At 37.2% G+C, this 16,140-nt stretch overlaps 1 protein-coding gene across 1 annotated transcript in view; it reads left to right on the plus strand.

Moving 5' to 3' along the window:
• Positions 1-1,349: 1,349 nt before the first annotated feature.
• Positions 1,350-16,140, plus strand: part of tbc1d8 (TBC1 domain family member 8) — a 41,327-nt gene continuing 26,536 nt past the window's right edge. Inside the window, exons 1-5 of the mRNA XM_079563385.1 lie at positions 1,350-1,688; positions 12,757-12,867; positions 14,998-15,116; positions 15,219-15,447; positions 15,599-15,839. Coding sequence (XP_079419511.1) covers positions 1,562-1,688; positions 12,757-12,867; positions 14,998-15,116; positions 15,219-15,447; positions 15,599-15,839 — 827 coding nt within the window. The 5' untranslated portion in view covers positions 1,350-1,561. The remainder of the gene's footprint in view (positions 1,689-12,756; positions 12,868-14,997; positions 15,117-15,218; positions 15,448-15,598; positions 15,840-16,140) is intronic.

The following is a 16,140-nucleotide window of genomic DNA, read 5'->3' on the forward strand; positions in this document are numbered from 1 at the left end:
TGTGGCTTTTTTATTGTATTTTTGTCACTTTTTTGGGGCATTTTTCTTGATAAGTTTTTGTCACTTTCACGTTGCACCTTCATCGCTGTTTTGTCTCATTTTGCTACTTTTTTGTTGCGTTTTCATGTTTTCTTTTCATTTTTGTCACTATTTTGATTTCCAAGAAACTTTTAGATTTCGATAATGGGGGGTTAAGAGGTTGTTGTTATTTGCATTGTTATTTCCTTCTTTAACCTCTTACCACCCGCCTAAACCAAGTGCATTCTGTCCTCTTTGGCTATTATATGGGCCTGTGTAACACCTCATTTGAAAGCTAAGACCCACAATACTGATCTTTTTCCTCGCATTGTTGCTGTGTTGTGTCACCTTTTGTATGTTTTTTCTTTCTTTCTTTTTTTCCATTTTTGTCACATTTTTATTGAATTTTTGTCACATTTTTGTCACATTTTTGTTGAATTTTTGTCACATTTTTGTTGAGTTTTTGTCACATTTTTGTCGAATTTTTGTCACATTTTTGTTGAGTTTTTGTCACATTTTTGTTGAATTTTTGTTGAATTTTTGTTGAATTTTTGTTGAATTTTTGTCACATTTTTGTTGAATTTTTGTCACATTTTTGTTGAGTTTTTGTCACATTTTTGTTGAATTTTTGTCAAATGTTTGTTGAATTTTTGTTGAGTTTTTGTCACATTTTTGTTGAATTTTTGTCACTGTTTGGTTGAATTTTTGTCACATTTTTGTTGAATTTTTGTCACTTTTTTGTTGAATTTTTGTCACTTTTTTGTTGATTTTTTGTTGAATTTTTGTTGAGTTTTTGTCACATTTTTGTCACATTTTTGTCACATTTTTGTTGAATTTTTGTCACTTTTTTGTTGAATTTTTGTCATTTTTTTGTTGAGTTTTTGTCACATCTTTGTTGAATTTTTGTCACATTTTTGTTGAATTTTTGTCACTTTTTTGTTGAATTTTTGTCACTTTTTTGTTGATTTTTTGTTGAATTTTTGTTGAGTTTTTGTCACATTTTTGTCACATTTTTGTCACATTTTTGTCACATTTTTGTTGAATTTTTGTCACTTTTTGGTTGAGTTTTTGTCACATTTTTGTTGTGTTTACATCCTTGTTTTCTTCTCATTTTTTGTGGCTATTTTGTGCTTTTTTCCCAATAAGCTTTTTGATTAGGGTAAAGCCAAACTGGAGAAAATGGGATCCGTTCAGGTGGGAGTTAAGGGTTAATAGATATACCCCACCGTTTTTAATAATGCATTTGAGAGAAGAAGAAGAAGAAAAACTACAAACTCAGAGTGAGACCTCTTGTTCCACACGCGATCTCTGCCTCGCGTGTACAGCTGTTGCAGATCGCTCGTGAAGCAGCGAGGAAGTGCGTGAGGGAGCTCCCCATCTGCGCGCGACCATGGGCAAAACCCAAAGCCCCGGGTGTGTAGGCTGACAGTCCCCTGCCCCTCTGCACCCGGAGAACAGGCCCTCGGAGGCGGATCAGTCCCGCCTGAAAGTCCCGGGGCTGCCGCCGCTGCTGCTGGAGCGGTCCCTCCCTGGAAAAAACAAAATGTGGCTCAACCCCGAGGAAGTTTTGCTGAAAAACGCGCTGAAACTTTGGATTACGGAGAGGAGCAATGACTACTTTCTGCTGCAGCGGAGGAGAGGACATGGAGAGTCCACGGGGAAAATCACAGGTAAATCAGTTCAGGCTAACGAGGCGAGAAAGGGAAATAAAGGCTAGCAGGCGCTCGTGGGGAGAGGGGTATCCAGCTGCGGCTACAGGTAGGTTTGCAAAACGATCAGAGCGTGGCATGAAAAGCTGCATTGTATAAAGTGATTAACCGCTTAACTCCCACCTGAACCAAGAGCATTTTCTCCAGTTTGGCTTTACCCAAATCAAAAAGCTTCTTGGGGGGAAAAAAAAGCACCAAAACAGCCACAAAAAATGACAAGAAAACAAGGCAACGCAACAAAAAAGTGACAAAAGCTCAACAAAGATGTGACAAAAATTCAACAAAGATGTGACAAAGATTCAACAAAAAAGTGACAAAAATTCAACAAAAAAGTGACAAAAATTCAACAAAAAAGTGACAAAAATTCAACAAAGATGTGACAAAGATTCAACAAAAAAGTGACAAAAATTCAACAAAAAAGTGACAAAAATTCAACAAAAAAGTGACAAAAATTCAACCAAAAAGTGAAAAAAATTCAACAAAAATTAAACAAAAAAGTGACAAAAATTAAACAAAAATGTGACAAAAACTCAACCAAAAAGTGAAAAAAATTCAACAAAAAAGTGACAAATTCAACAAAAATGTGACAAAAATTCAACCAAAAAGTGAAAAAAATTCAACAAAAATTCAACAAAAATTCAACAAAAATGTGACAAAAATTCAACCAAAAAGTGAAAAAAATTCAACAAAAATTCAACAAAAATGTGACAAAAATTCAACCAAAAAGTGAAAAAAAATCAACAAAAAATTCAACAAAAATGTGACAAAAATTCAACCAAAAAGTGAAAAAAATTCAACAAAAATTCAACAAAAAATCAACAAAAAAGTGACAAAAATTCAACAAAAAAGTGACAAAAATTCAACAAAAAAGTGACAAAAATTCAACAAAAAAGTGACAAAAATTCAACAAAAAAGTGACAAAAATTCAACAAAAAAGTGACAAAAATTCAACAAAAATTCAACCAAAAAGTGACAAAAATTCAACAAAAATTCAACAAAAATGTGACAAAAATGCAACCAAAAAGTGAAAAAAATTCAACAAAAATTCAACAAAAATTCAACAAAAATGTGACAAAAATTCAACCAAAAAGTGAAAAAAATTCAACAAAAATTCAACAAAAATGTGACAAAAATTCAACCAAAAAGTGAAAAAAAATCAACAAAAAATTCAACAAAAATGTGACAAAAATTCAACCAAAAAGTGAAAAAAAATAAAAAAATGCAACCAAAAAGTGACAAAAATTCAACAAAAATGTGACAAAAATTCAACCAAAAAGTGAAAAAAATTCAACAAAAATTCAACAAAAAAGTGACAAAAATAAAATAAAAAATAAAAAAAATGTGACAAAAATTCAACCAAAAAGTGACAAAAATTCAACAAAAATGTGACAAAAACTCAACAAAAAAAATTACAAAAACTCAATTTGACCAATTTGACCAAAAAGAAAAAAAAAAGGCATACAAAAGGTGACACAACACAGCAACAACGCAAGGAAAAAGATCGGTTTTGTGGGTTAAGTTTCAAATGAGGTGTTACACAGACCCGTATAATGGCCAAAGAGGACAGAATGCATTTGGTTCAGGCGGGTTTAAACACAATGGCTAAACACGATCAGACACATGAGATCAAATAATGTGTAAAGTTTTTTAGAAACAAGTGATCAAGATTGTGTTAAGTGCATGCAAGCTATAAACATGACGGTGCACGTGAGATATTGAGTGTTTAAGGGATTTTTCCAAACGTTTATCAAGGTTTGGCTTCAGGTAGATGTTGGAGTAAAATGATTGTATAAAATTGTTTGTTAAGATGTAGACTTTTTGAATCTAGTAAGGTCAACAATAGTGAGAAGAAATGGAAATAATATGCAAATTTGCACTGGGATGAAAAAAAAAGAGAAAAAGTTTGACCCAGTTGGCATTTTGACAACTGGGTCAAAGTTAGCAGGGTTTGGTTTGAGATTAGCATAAACGGTGACATCATAAAGTTACATGTCCACATTTTGATACCGATCATTTGAAATTAAGTTAAATACACTGTAAACTGAAGACGTCAATTTGCAAATGCATCAGGCTTTTTTAACCACTTAACCTCCACCGACCGAGCATATTTTCTGCAGTTTGGCTTTACCCAAATCTAAAAGCTTCTTGGAAATAATGTCAAAACAGCAACAAGAAAAGCGATAAAAACGTGACAAAAAAGCAATAACGGTGATGAAAAAGCCACAAATGAGCATCAAAAAAGGGACAAAAACATCACAAAAGATCAACAAAAAAGAGTAACAAAATGTGTGATGAAAACGTAACAAAAGTGATGAAAATGTGGCAAAAAATTGACAAACGCATCAAAAAAGCAATGTAAAAAAGTTAGTGACGACAACATGGCAACAACGTGGGTCGGTGGTTTGTTCCACGAAACCTTCGAGTAGCAGAGGCTTAAATTGTGCCTCATGCCTTTATTTATGCTTAAAACCTTAATGCCAGCTCTGTCTCACAATAAAATGCTAGTTGTTAGGTTAGAATTGTGTAGAATTATTACATATTAAATAAAAAGGACCCTCTCTGATGATGTGAACCGATTCAGCAAGCAGCCCGAGGGCCACCAAAAATTGGTCTGAGGGCCACATTTGGCCCGCAGGCCGCACTTTGGACACCCCTGGCCTAGATGACTGTTTCAGGTCTTGTTTTTCAAATGAGGCGTTACACTGTCAATGATAGACAGTATCTGTAAAAAGTAATCCCAACATTTTGCTTTAAAACATTCTACCATTGAACTTTGAGTACCAGTTGGGTCTTGCCTTTGCATTAATGTGGACCTGATTGAATAATAAACCTGTTTTAGCCATAATAAGTTGAGGCATATTGTCTGTGTCAGTGTCTGCTGAGTTCATGCTCAAGAAAGGAGGGACGACCCACGAGAGGACATAAATGTCACATGATTATAGTTAGGAAGTCGAGGCTTAACTCTCGTGACTTCACTTTTTTATCAAGATGTCATGTCGTCTCCAAATGAGATTACTTTACCAGCATGTGGACTCATCGGCCTTTGAGCTTTTACAAGAAATGACCAAGGGTTTTTTTGTGTATTGATTTGAACTGAACAATACTGTGCAATAATGTCCTGGCAGTGACATAGATTTGAGCATCTTTTCTTTTCTAATACAGTCTCAAACCAAAAAAGCATAAAAACGTAACATCTAAACCAAGCACATTTTCTTCAGTTTGGCTTTACCCAAAACCGAAAAGCTTAAAGGAACAGGCCACCAATTTAACATACTGAGATATGTTCTTACCTGAGCTTAGACGAGTTCATTTGTACCTGTCTGGTCTTCACGCGTGCCCTCAGTCACGTAAGCACAGCGCAGACAGACAAGATAGAAGCTACCAAGCTCTTCCACATTTTCCCTATTTGAATATGGTTTCGTGAAGTGTTACACGATCCAAGAATAGTTACACAAAATTAAACAATGTGGATTTTCTCAGCGGATATAAGGCGGAATAATACCAGGAGCACTTTGGCGTCCAAACAGTAAAGTGAAGGTATTACTGCGACCAGACCGGTACAAGTGAACTCGTCTAAACTCAGGTAAGAACATATCTCAGTATGTGAAAACGGTGGCCTATTCCTTAAAAAAAAAAGGAAAAAAAAGCATCAAAATAACAACGAAAACGAGGATGAAAATGCAGCAAAAAAAAAAGACGAAAACAAGGCGAAAACATGACAAAAAGGGCTGTAAAAAAGCAATGAAAAAGCAACAAAAACCCACAAAAACATCATGAAAACAGAGCAAAAAATCCACAAGAAAGTGACACAAACGTCACAAAAACGCTACAAAAATGCGGCGACAATGTGACAACAACATTACGATCACTTTTGCAGGTCTTAGCTTTCAAATAAGGCAGTTGAGAAGCTTTTAGATTTGGGTAACACCGAACTGGAACAAATGCGCTCGGTTCACTAAACAAAAGCGATTTAGTTTGGATTTAGTGATTTTTTTAGTATTTTTTTTGTCCTGTTTTGACACAACTTGATGGAAAAAGATCCTCATTACTTTACATAATACATACATACATAATGAAACTTAGTGTTGACAGAGTTTAGTACAATAACGCAATAGTAAACTCATCACAGTATCCAAGACAATTATCACCCCCCATGCATGTTTTTTTCTTCTACCCTGATCTTCTCACCCGTGCATGCTCTCATAGTTATTTCTGTCCAGTTGTGACCACAGTCCAGAGCAGCTGCCGTGTCTCTCATTGTTCCCACAGCGGATCAGTTTGTGCCGCTTCCTCCGTCCGGTTTCCGTTCTGTGTTTTCTGAATTAACTCGAGACAATAAATAACTGCGATGTTCCATTATTTCACACTCTGCTCAAGCATCAAAGAATATTCTCGACAAAAGTGTAGGTTTTATTCTAATGATTGAAGTTGCTGAAGGTTATTTTTGCGTCGTGATTTTGTGCAGTTGTTTAACCTCTTGACTTCCACCTGAACGGATCTCATTTTCTCCAGTTTGGCTTTACCCTAATCAAAAAGCTTCTTGGGGAAAAAAGCACCAAAGTAGTCACAAAAAAATGAGGAGAAATCAAGGATGTAAACGCAACAAAAATGTGACAAAAATTCAACAAAAAAGTGACAAAAATTCAACAGAAATGTGACAAAAATTCACCAAAATTGTGACAAAAATTCAACAAAAAAGGGACAAAAATTCATCAAAAATGTGACAAAAATTCAACAAAAAAGTGACAAAAATTCAACAAAACATTGACAAAAATTCAACAAAAATGTGACAAAAATTCAACAAAAAAGTGACAAAAATTCAATAAAAATGTGACAAAAATTCAACAAAAAAGTGACAAAAATTCAATAAAAATGTGACAAAAATTCAACAAAAATGTGACAAAAATTCAACAAAAAAGTGACAAAAATTCAATAAAAATGTGACAAAAATTCAACAAAAAAGTGACAAAAATTCAATAAAAATGTGACAAAAATTCAACAAAAATGTGACAAAAATTCAACAAAAAAGTGACAAAAATTCAACAAAAAAGTGACAAAAATTCAACAAAAAAGTGACAAAAATCCAACAAAAAAGTGACAAAAATCCAACAAAAAAGTGACAAAAATTCAACAAAAAAGTGACAAAAATTCAACAAAAAAGTGACAAAAATTCAACAAAAATGTGACAAAAATGGAAAAAATAAAATAAAAAAAAACATACAAAAGGTGACACAACAAAGCAACAATGCGAGGAAAAAGATCAGTTTTGTGGGTCTTAGCTTTCAAATGAGGTGTTACACAGGCCTATATAATAGCCAAAGAGGACAGAATGCATTTGGTTTAGGCGGGTGGTAAGAGGTTAAGGCATCTATTTTACTGCTTTTCTGAAGTAATCTATATCTAATGATGTATCAATATGTGTATAAAATGTGTATATAAAATAAAAATACTGTCTTTCAATTCGACAAACCAGAACTGTGGAAAAACTCAGCCTTTCATGTCCACAAACCCAGTCATTTCTCTTCCCATAAAACTTTAAAAGAGGGAAACTTCCTGCTTGGCTTTTGGTTTGTTTTCTCACCGTTCCCATAGCGATGCAGGGTTAAGGGTCAAGTTTGGCTGATGTCACTTGTGTGTTGAATATTAACCGCGCAAGACCTCGACTGTGGCTTTGTTTCAGTCGTTTTAACTTGACAAATTCTTCCACCGAGTGACAGAGGTTTTGTCGTTCTGCTGTGAAATATGTGAAATGTTTGTATTAAAGAAAATAGAAACTTAAACTATAATCCTTGCCTGAAACAAATTTGTATTCATGTTAACCTCTTAACTCCCGCCTGAACCGAGAGGATCTTTTTCCTCACGTCATCAGATTTTTTTTCCCATCATTTTTTTGTTGGGTATTCAACTCATTTTTATCACTTTTTGGTCATTTTTTTTGTAATTTTTTGTCACATTTGTAATTTTTTCGTCAATTTTTTATCACATTTTTGTCACATTTTTTGTCAATTTTTTGAATTTTTTTTGTCACATTTTTATCACATTTTTGTCATTTTTTTGTCACATTTTTGTCACTTTTTGGTCATTTTTTGTCACATTTTTGTCATTTTTTTGTCACGTTTTTGTCATTTTTTGGTCATATTTTTATCACATTTTTGTCATTTTTTTTGTCACATTTTGTCACATTTTGGTCATTTTTTGTCCATTTTTTGTGACATTTTTGTGACATTTTTGCCACTTTTTCATAACTTTTTCATAACTTTTTTGTCAATGTTTTCTCACTTTTTTGTCACATTTCCATCATTGTTTTCATCTCAGTTTTCTTGCTATTTTCACAGCTTTTTTCCCGAAGCTTTTGGACTGGGGTAAAGCCAAACTGGAGAAAATGTGCTCGGTTCAGGTGGGAGTTGTGGGGTTAAATTAGGGCTGCATAAAAAAAACTGGAGTTAATTTTTAGAACTTTATTCTTGTATTAGTTTCATGTTACTGCTCTGGGACGTGTTTAAAATACTCCCCATTTTTCCTAAGCCGTGAAGCCGCAGCGAAAATCCTTCAACTGCCCGAAGTATTTAAGGTAATGTCATCTTGATCTTTCTACTTTTCCAGCAGAGATACCAGATAACATGAGTGGAATTACTGAGCAGGGCTGGGCACCAAACATCTGCAGGCTCCTCATACCTCTGCTGTGTGGTTTATGGGTTATTTATTTGACCGAGCTCTGCTACACTTCAGTTTTATGCTCTTGCCCCATTTGTAAAACATTCTGTCAAGCTCAGTGTTTTAAAGACACAGTTAATAAGATTGTGTTCTTGTATTGGTTGTCGGACAATGAATTGAACTCAATTGTCTTGAGTTTGAATGTGGTGCAGTGGCTTTTTTTGACCATGTAATGTTAGTGGTGGGAACCTCTGCCTCATGATTCGATACGATACACGATACATGACACACGATACATGGCTCTCGATAACGATAATCTCATGATGCGCCGATACTGCGATAATCAATATATTGCACAAAAATAACCCACGATACCAGGCTGGGATGATCCACTTTTGTTACGATCCATTTGGGATTAGGATTAGATACCAGTATGGGGTATCGGGCCGGTACCACATGCTTGTGCTCATACTCGTACTCATTAATGAGGTCCCGATACCAGAAACCGATACCACTTGACGTGTGGCCGCCACTCCTACAGGACGCACCTCTCAGCTGAGGAGAGAAAATGGCAACAAACTGGAGAATTGTTTAGTGTAAATACAATATTCCACATAGAGCTGACTTTATTACAGATACACTCCCTAAATCAGAGTCTGTGATGGATTTAACCAGAGCTAAATGTTGTTGGAGCTGCAGCGTCTGCAGTGTTTACACCATACAGGCTAATGTCGCTAATGTTGTTAATTTAGCAACAGTTTTGGCCATTCTTACGCCGTTTTATGTCCAGGGGCTTCAAATCCAAATCCAAATTTACATCTTGTCCATATTGGGCGAAAATGAGCTGCAGCAAAAACAACCAAAATGCTGTAACTACTGGATAAGTTTTATAAACACACGAGAAAATCTACACAGAGCTGCAGTAAAGACAAAAGGAGACCATTTAGCTGCAGTAATAAGTAACATCTCAATACTATTGTTAAAATTAATAAATTACATTACTTTTGGACATGGGCTGTTCTGTCAAACAGTGCAATAAAAAATCTAAATTACATAAAAAAAACAATAATAAAATGGCATCTGTTCAATTCTTATATATCGTCTTTTAAAAGTGTCGCCTGCTTTACTCAAGGAAATGTAAATGAGTAAATTAATTACTAACCAATCTGCTGTGAAAAAGTCAATCTCTAAACAGTCTATTCACTTCAAAAAGTATGTTTAAGAGAATGCCTTGTACTCTTATCGGTATTCGGTGTCGGCAAGTACTTAAATTTAAGTACTCGTACTCGTATCGGTATTAGCAAAAAAATTTCAGTCAAAACTACACTTGAACCTTTGACAAACTTCTGCAGTAAACATTATGCAATGTCGCTTGAACATTATGCAATGTCATGCTTTTATCCAGTACTTCGTAATATAGCTATTTTTATGCTTTAAGATGTCGCTGCATTTTGTGCTGTTCCTGTGGTTGTATTAATTCCTGTTCTCTCTCTCTCTCTGTTTCCAATATGTCGCGTCTCACAAAAAACGACTGTCACTTTGCGACCAGTCAAAGTGCGATTTTATTTCAGTTGGTCCAACTTTATGCTCATGACACTGCCCCCATTGTTCACCTCTTCAAACTCAAGACAAGTGTTCTCTTTCTCTCCTAGTTGGGTCTGATCATCCATTGAAAATCCCACTGACTTCCACAGACTGTCTTTATCCCCATATTTCTCTGTCTTTTTGCTGACTGATCTGTGCGTTCCCGTTGCCAGGCTGCAGCGCTGTAGCTCCGAGCAGCTCCACTTGACTTTACGAGGGACAAACTCTTGGCCCGACGCCAGAGTTTGTGTCAGACTTTGTATCGCGCTCTTTGACACTGGGTACAGTTATCCGGGGCGCGTGGGAAAAGTCTGGGTTACGCAAGAGAAAGTCGACTTTGGATTTATGCCGTGGTTCAGCCTGTTTTTTCCTCATTCAGTCTTGTTCTATTAAACTAAAACTGTGAGCAATCGTTTTGTCTCATCATCGTATTGTGTCAAAGTTACACTTAAAGACACTTATTATGCTTTTTTCAATCACACAGCACCAGTCTATATCACACTACAATGATGACGAAACCTTCTGTTGGTCTGTAAATGCAGTAAATTAAAATAACTGCCTTGTATAAAATTGCTCTCTCAAAATGGCTGTAGCGAATGTCTTGAAATAGGCCTCTGTCTCTTTAAGAACCTCTGACCCTTTCCGACACGCCCCCTCCACACGCTGTCTGTGGCATCAGTGGGGAGGGGGTTCTGCTGAGGAGCAGTGGTTGGTTACTCGGCTGGTGACGAAAGCTCGGAGGCGTCTCCAGGAGGTGGGGGCGTTCCTAGGAGGACTCCGGCAAACCTATCCCTAAAATGGCCGCCATCAGAGTTTTTACAGATTACTCAAAAATACGTGAATGTGCCACGGCAACACTTCAGGCATGTTTTTAATGAGGGAATGACATAATAACATGATGTAAAGCTTGAAAAAGTCGATTTTGCATAATACCCCCCCTTTAAATAAATACCAAATCATGAACAAAGGGTTTAAATGGATTAAATGATTGATTGAATTAGGAAAATTATGCCAAACTGATGTTTTTTACACATTTTCTTTTTTTTGTTACATTTAAGAAAGGGGTGAAAGAAGCTATTTTTGTGAAGAATCGAAATGCTGTCTTAACTTCTTGACCCACGCCTTAACCTTTACTGGAGCTTACAGCCTATAGGCCAGAGTGACGCCTCATTTGAAAGCTAAGACCTACAAAACTGATGTAACTTTTTTGTTTTGTTGTTGCCGCTTTTCTCACTGATTTTTCATCTGTCTTCAGTCGTGTGTTTTTGTCGCTTTTTAGATTTAGGTAAGGCCAAACTGAAGAAAATGTGCTTTGTTCAGGTGGGGGTTAAGAGGTTAAATACAGGAGTAGGTACTACTAATTTACATTTACTCAAGTACATGTACTTGGGTAACTTTTTGAAGTAAGTGCACTTTGTGCAAGTAGTTTTTTTCATGTAGTACTTTACTTTTTACTTCTACTTGAGTAATATTAAAAGGAAGTATCTGTGCTTTTACTTAAAGGGACAATACGGAGTTTAAAAATGTTAAAATTAAGTATTTTCCTCCCCCTACATGTTTCAACATGTCCTAAGGTGTAGAATGAGCCCAGACCTGTTCACAACAACTGCCTCTAAAATCACTCAAAAAGGTGCCACTTCAGGTCTGAATTGCCTTCAAGCACTAGCTTAATATAGAAGCTGCAGTTACACGTATGGCCTGAGGTGGCAGTAGTGAGTATAACATGGCCAACTTGCATCTAGCCCCTTTAAGTAAAATAAACTGTAACTCGTGACAGAGTTCCATTTTCAGTGACAAAGTTATGTTTGATGTGTAGAATATGTTTATTAATTCTTCATAATGATTTCTTTTTATGTTTTTATGGTATTTTCTTTTACTCTTAATTATTTAGGCCACAACTTTTTGCTTCTTATTGAGTAGAATTATTTTAGAGTAACGTTGCTCTTCAGTAAATATTTTGGCCACTTCTCTACTCACCTCTGGTTAAATAGAAATAGTGAGTCTCTTGAGCAGCAGCCAGAGCAACAGAGAAAACTTCAATCATGAAGTCAAATATGCAATAAAACGTGTATTTATTGCGTCTATGATCATGCTTGATAATGGCAAGTACTCCCAACAAAGTGCTCGTGTGATTTCTTGGTGTCTTTCCAGATTGTCTTATAGCTCTGATGTGTCAGCTTTAGTAGCTTCAGTTGTTGCCAGGCTTTAATTTAATGGATGTATTAGCTTAATTAAAGGAAGCTGCCTTGTCTTCCGTACTGCGCGTGTGTGTATTCCTCTAATCTTTTTAGGTTTGTTCTCCTTCTTTCTAAAAATAAATCTAAACCTCCATGTAGGTCTCTTATTCCCTTTTATCTCCCCACTTTATAGACCAGAGAAGAGTATAGTTCAGACTAAGTAATAATAGCTCTAGATTAGCCCCTATCCGCCCTCTTCTCTCCCAGTTGTGACTTGTACGTCTGTGTCGTCTCTTTCAGACAGAGACGTTGTTTTGTCTGATTCTGCTGCCTTTATGACACCGGCTGAATAATGCACTCACAGATGTCCCTGTAACATGACCAGGCTTGTCTCAAAACATCGCCCTTTTCTCTGCTAACAAGGACAAGGGAAGCTGTGAGAAATGTCTGTGTTGTTTTAAAATGTAATCCTTGTCACAAACAGAAAATATGTCACCAAAAAGATCCTGGTTTAGTGTCTAACTGCTGGAGAACAAAATAGTCAGGAAGTTTTCACACCTACGACACACACCCGTGGACGGTATGTGAATATTTCTAACTTGTTGTTGTTGCAGGTCTGTTGGTGGGGGCCTTGGACACGGTGCTGGACTCGAACGCCAGAGTCACTCCCTTCAGAATCCTGCTTCAGATCCCGGGCTCTCAGATCAGCTGGGTCATCGCCAGTGGTGAGGACATGAGTCAAATATTTTCTAAAGCAGCAGTAGTAGTGCTTTTAGCCCACTTCAGGTCATTGCATTACTTAAACCTCTTAACTCCCACCTGAACCGGGCACATTTTCTCCAGTTTGGCTTTACCCCAGTCCAAAAGCTTCTGGAAAAAGATGTGAAAATAGCGACAGAACTGAGGTGAAAACAATGATGGAAATGTGACAAAAAAGTGAGAAAAAATTGATGAAAAAGTGGCAAAGATTTCACAAAAATGTCACAAGAAATTGACCAAAATTGACGGAAAAAATGACAAAAAATTGTCAAAAATGTGACAAGAAAATTACAGAAATGTGACAAAAAAATGACCAAAATGTGACTAAAAAATAACAAAAATGTGACAAAAAAAAGACCAAAATGTGACACAATGTGAAGAAAAAATAACAAAAATGTGACACAATGTGAAGAAAAAAAATTACAAAAAATTGACAAAAATGTGATAAAAAAAATTGACCAAAAAAGTGGCAAAAATGTCACAAGAAATTGACAAAAAATTGACGAACAAATGACCAAAATGTGACAAAAAAATGAAAAAAAATTTGATGAAAAAATGATGAAAAAATGACAAAAATGTGACAAAAATGAAAAAAAATTTACAAAAATGTTATAAAAAATGGACAATTTTTTTTTGACAAAAATGGGATAAAAAATTGACGAAAAATGAGTTGAATACCCAACAAAAAAATGATGGGAAAAAAATCTGATGACGTGAGGAAAAAGATCGTCTCGGTTCAGGCGGGAGTTAAGAGGTTTAAGGTCCTATATCATGCAAAATCGACTTTTTGGAGCTTTTAGCCATGTTGTTATGCTATTTCCTTATCAAAAACACCCCCAGAGTGGTTTGCGGCTTCATTCACGCAGCTCTCAGTAATCCTCCTGAATCCTGCTCTCTGAGCAGCTGCGCCGCCCTCTCCTGGTGAACGACTGAGTGTTCAGTTGTGTCGTAACAGCGGAACGGAAGTGCTCGACGTCTGTAATGTAATGTCTTAATTCTATGCTTACGGCCTGATTTTAATTTGTAAAACAGCTTTTTCATTATTTCTGTCGTAAGAGAGAAACAAAGAGTAAAAAAATAAATAAATAAATAAATAAATAAATAAAAAAAGGATGTGCCCGAAGTGCTTCCAGGTCAGCTGAGGCCAAAACAAACACATCCCTGAGCGTCTGAACAGATCAGTCATGTTTGCGCTGCAGCTGTGAAGATGGAGCTCGTTACCTACTCTGGACACACCTGTTCTTCATTCTTACCTAACGATAATGTCACGGACGGAGAAAAAGAAGCGCGTTTGGCTACGAGGACGAGGAGTTTATATTCAACCTTTTTCAAGAAGAGGCCACTCAGCTGTTTTTTTCTCCGGGATTCAGCGACTATCACCAAAATGGTGTTTTTCTGTGACTGTCACTGGTGGATGTTTGGTGAACCTTCGCCAGAACCAAAGTGGATTAACTTTTATAACCAACGCGAGTCCCATAATGTAAACAACGATGGAGCAGAGCGGTGAGTCAATCCAAACGCGGGTTAGCTTGTGTGTTAGCATATTAGCTTGTGTGGTAGCCATTTATGAAGCTGTGTTGCAGATGTCAACTCCATATAACTGCATCGTGAAGTAACTTCACTTATTGTTGTTTATTTATATTACGGTAAAGTTGTATGAGCGGAGAGAGGGGGCGGAGTTAACTGAATCGAAGCGTTGTGTCTTCCGGGTTTGAAAAATACCTCCAGAAAACACTTATATTTATCACAAAAATGAGTGCTCCATAGTGGTAGAGGTACAATATATCATATAAATGCCTATACTTAACTTTGGAATGGCTAAAATAGCATGATATAGCCCCTTTAAGGTAAACAAGTGACTTAGTGCTGCTTTAAGAAATTATGAATTCATTGATGATTCTTAGCACCAAATAAATAAATTGAAATTGAACCCTGTCCCAATCCTTTTTATGTTATTACATTTCTGTTCATTTGTATTTTAGTGATACACGTAATTAGAAAGTAGTTGAAGGTGTACTAGTATGTCAATTATCTCAGAGCAGTGCAGGTTCAGGAGGCTCTTGTCATAGCGGTGAAATTCATATCGTGTGTTTCAGGAGCTGCCATCGAGGAGGTGAACAGACACTGGGACTGGCTCATAAGAAACCTGCTCCACTCTCTGTCCGTGTTCGAGAACAAGGACGACCTGGCCAGCTTCGTCAAAGGAAAGGTCAAGGTAAAAGCTGCTCTTTCACTCTTCAGCGAAAGGATTTCCTCAGTGGCTTTGTTGCAGTCGAAATCAAAGCGGCCGGACTTGAATGGCTCCTTTCTCGTGCAGGGGCTGATCGCAGAGGAGTTGCGCGGTCGTCAGGCGGCGCAGGAGGACGACCCGGAGCGGTTCAGAGAGGCTTTGTTGAAGTTCGAGCGGCACTTCGCGCTGCCCTCCACGGAGAAACTGGTGACGTACTTCTCCTGCTGCTGCTGGAAGGGCCGCGTGCCGAGGCAGGGCTTCCTCTACCTCAGCTCCAATCACGTCTCCTTCTACTCCTTTCTGCTCGGGAAAGAAGGTGCATACAACACTGCAGAACCATTATCAGTCCACAATATAACAAAGGGGAGAAATGTCTTCAGCAAAGTGTGAAAACAAGTGGACAAACTGACTCCTTTGTGAAACATTGTCACTGATTTTTCTCTAACATATTCTCTCCGGTTGTGCAGTGAAATTCGTCATCCCGTGGGCGGAGGTGGTGCGTCTGGAGCGCGTCTCCTCTGGCCTGATGCACGAGGCGGTCCGGCTGGTGACTCGGCAGAAGGTTCGGGAGTTCTCCATGTTCCTGAACCGGGACGAGGCGTTCGGGGTCCTGGCTCAGCTGTGCGACATCGCCCTCCGCAGGCTGCTGGACAGTGAGGGGCTGGAGCTGGACAGAACGCTGCTGCAGACCACAACCATCACCAAGAGGTGAGAGGGAGATGTACACGGATATATAAGGCTCCAGCTGTCAGGTTTCAAAGTGGAAAGATGTGGAAAGATTACGCTGGTAAAAACAGTGGATTTAATTGACTTATCTTATGAATTTAAGCTGTCTTGATGTACTGACAATGAAAATAAATTGTGTTTAGAAGTCATTAAGAAATCGGAGTTGTTATCCCCTGCAGACATTAGCAGCATTAGCATCATAGAGAGAACAGTGCTTTTTTTTCCTTTACTGCAGATGATGAGCAGTTTGGGATTACTACGGAGGATTGGATGTCTTTGCAGA

This window comes from Gobius niger (assembly GCF_951799975.1).
Source record: "Gobius niger genome assembly, chromosome: 9".
In the NCBI taxonomy this organism is placed as follows: Eukaryota; Metazoa; Chordata; class Actinopteri; order Gobiiformes; family Gobiidae; genus Gobius; species Gobius niger.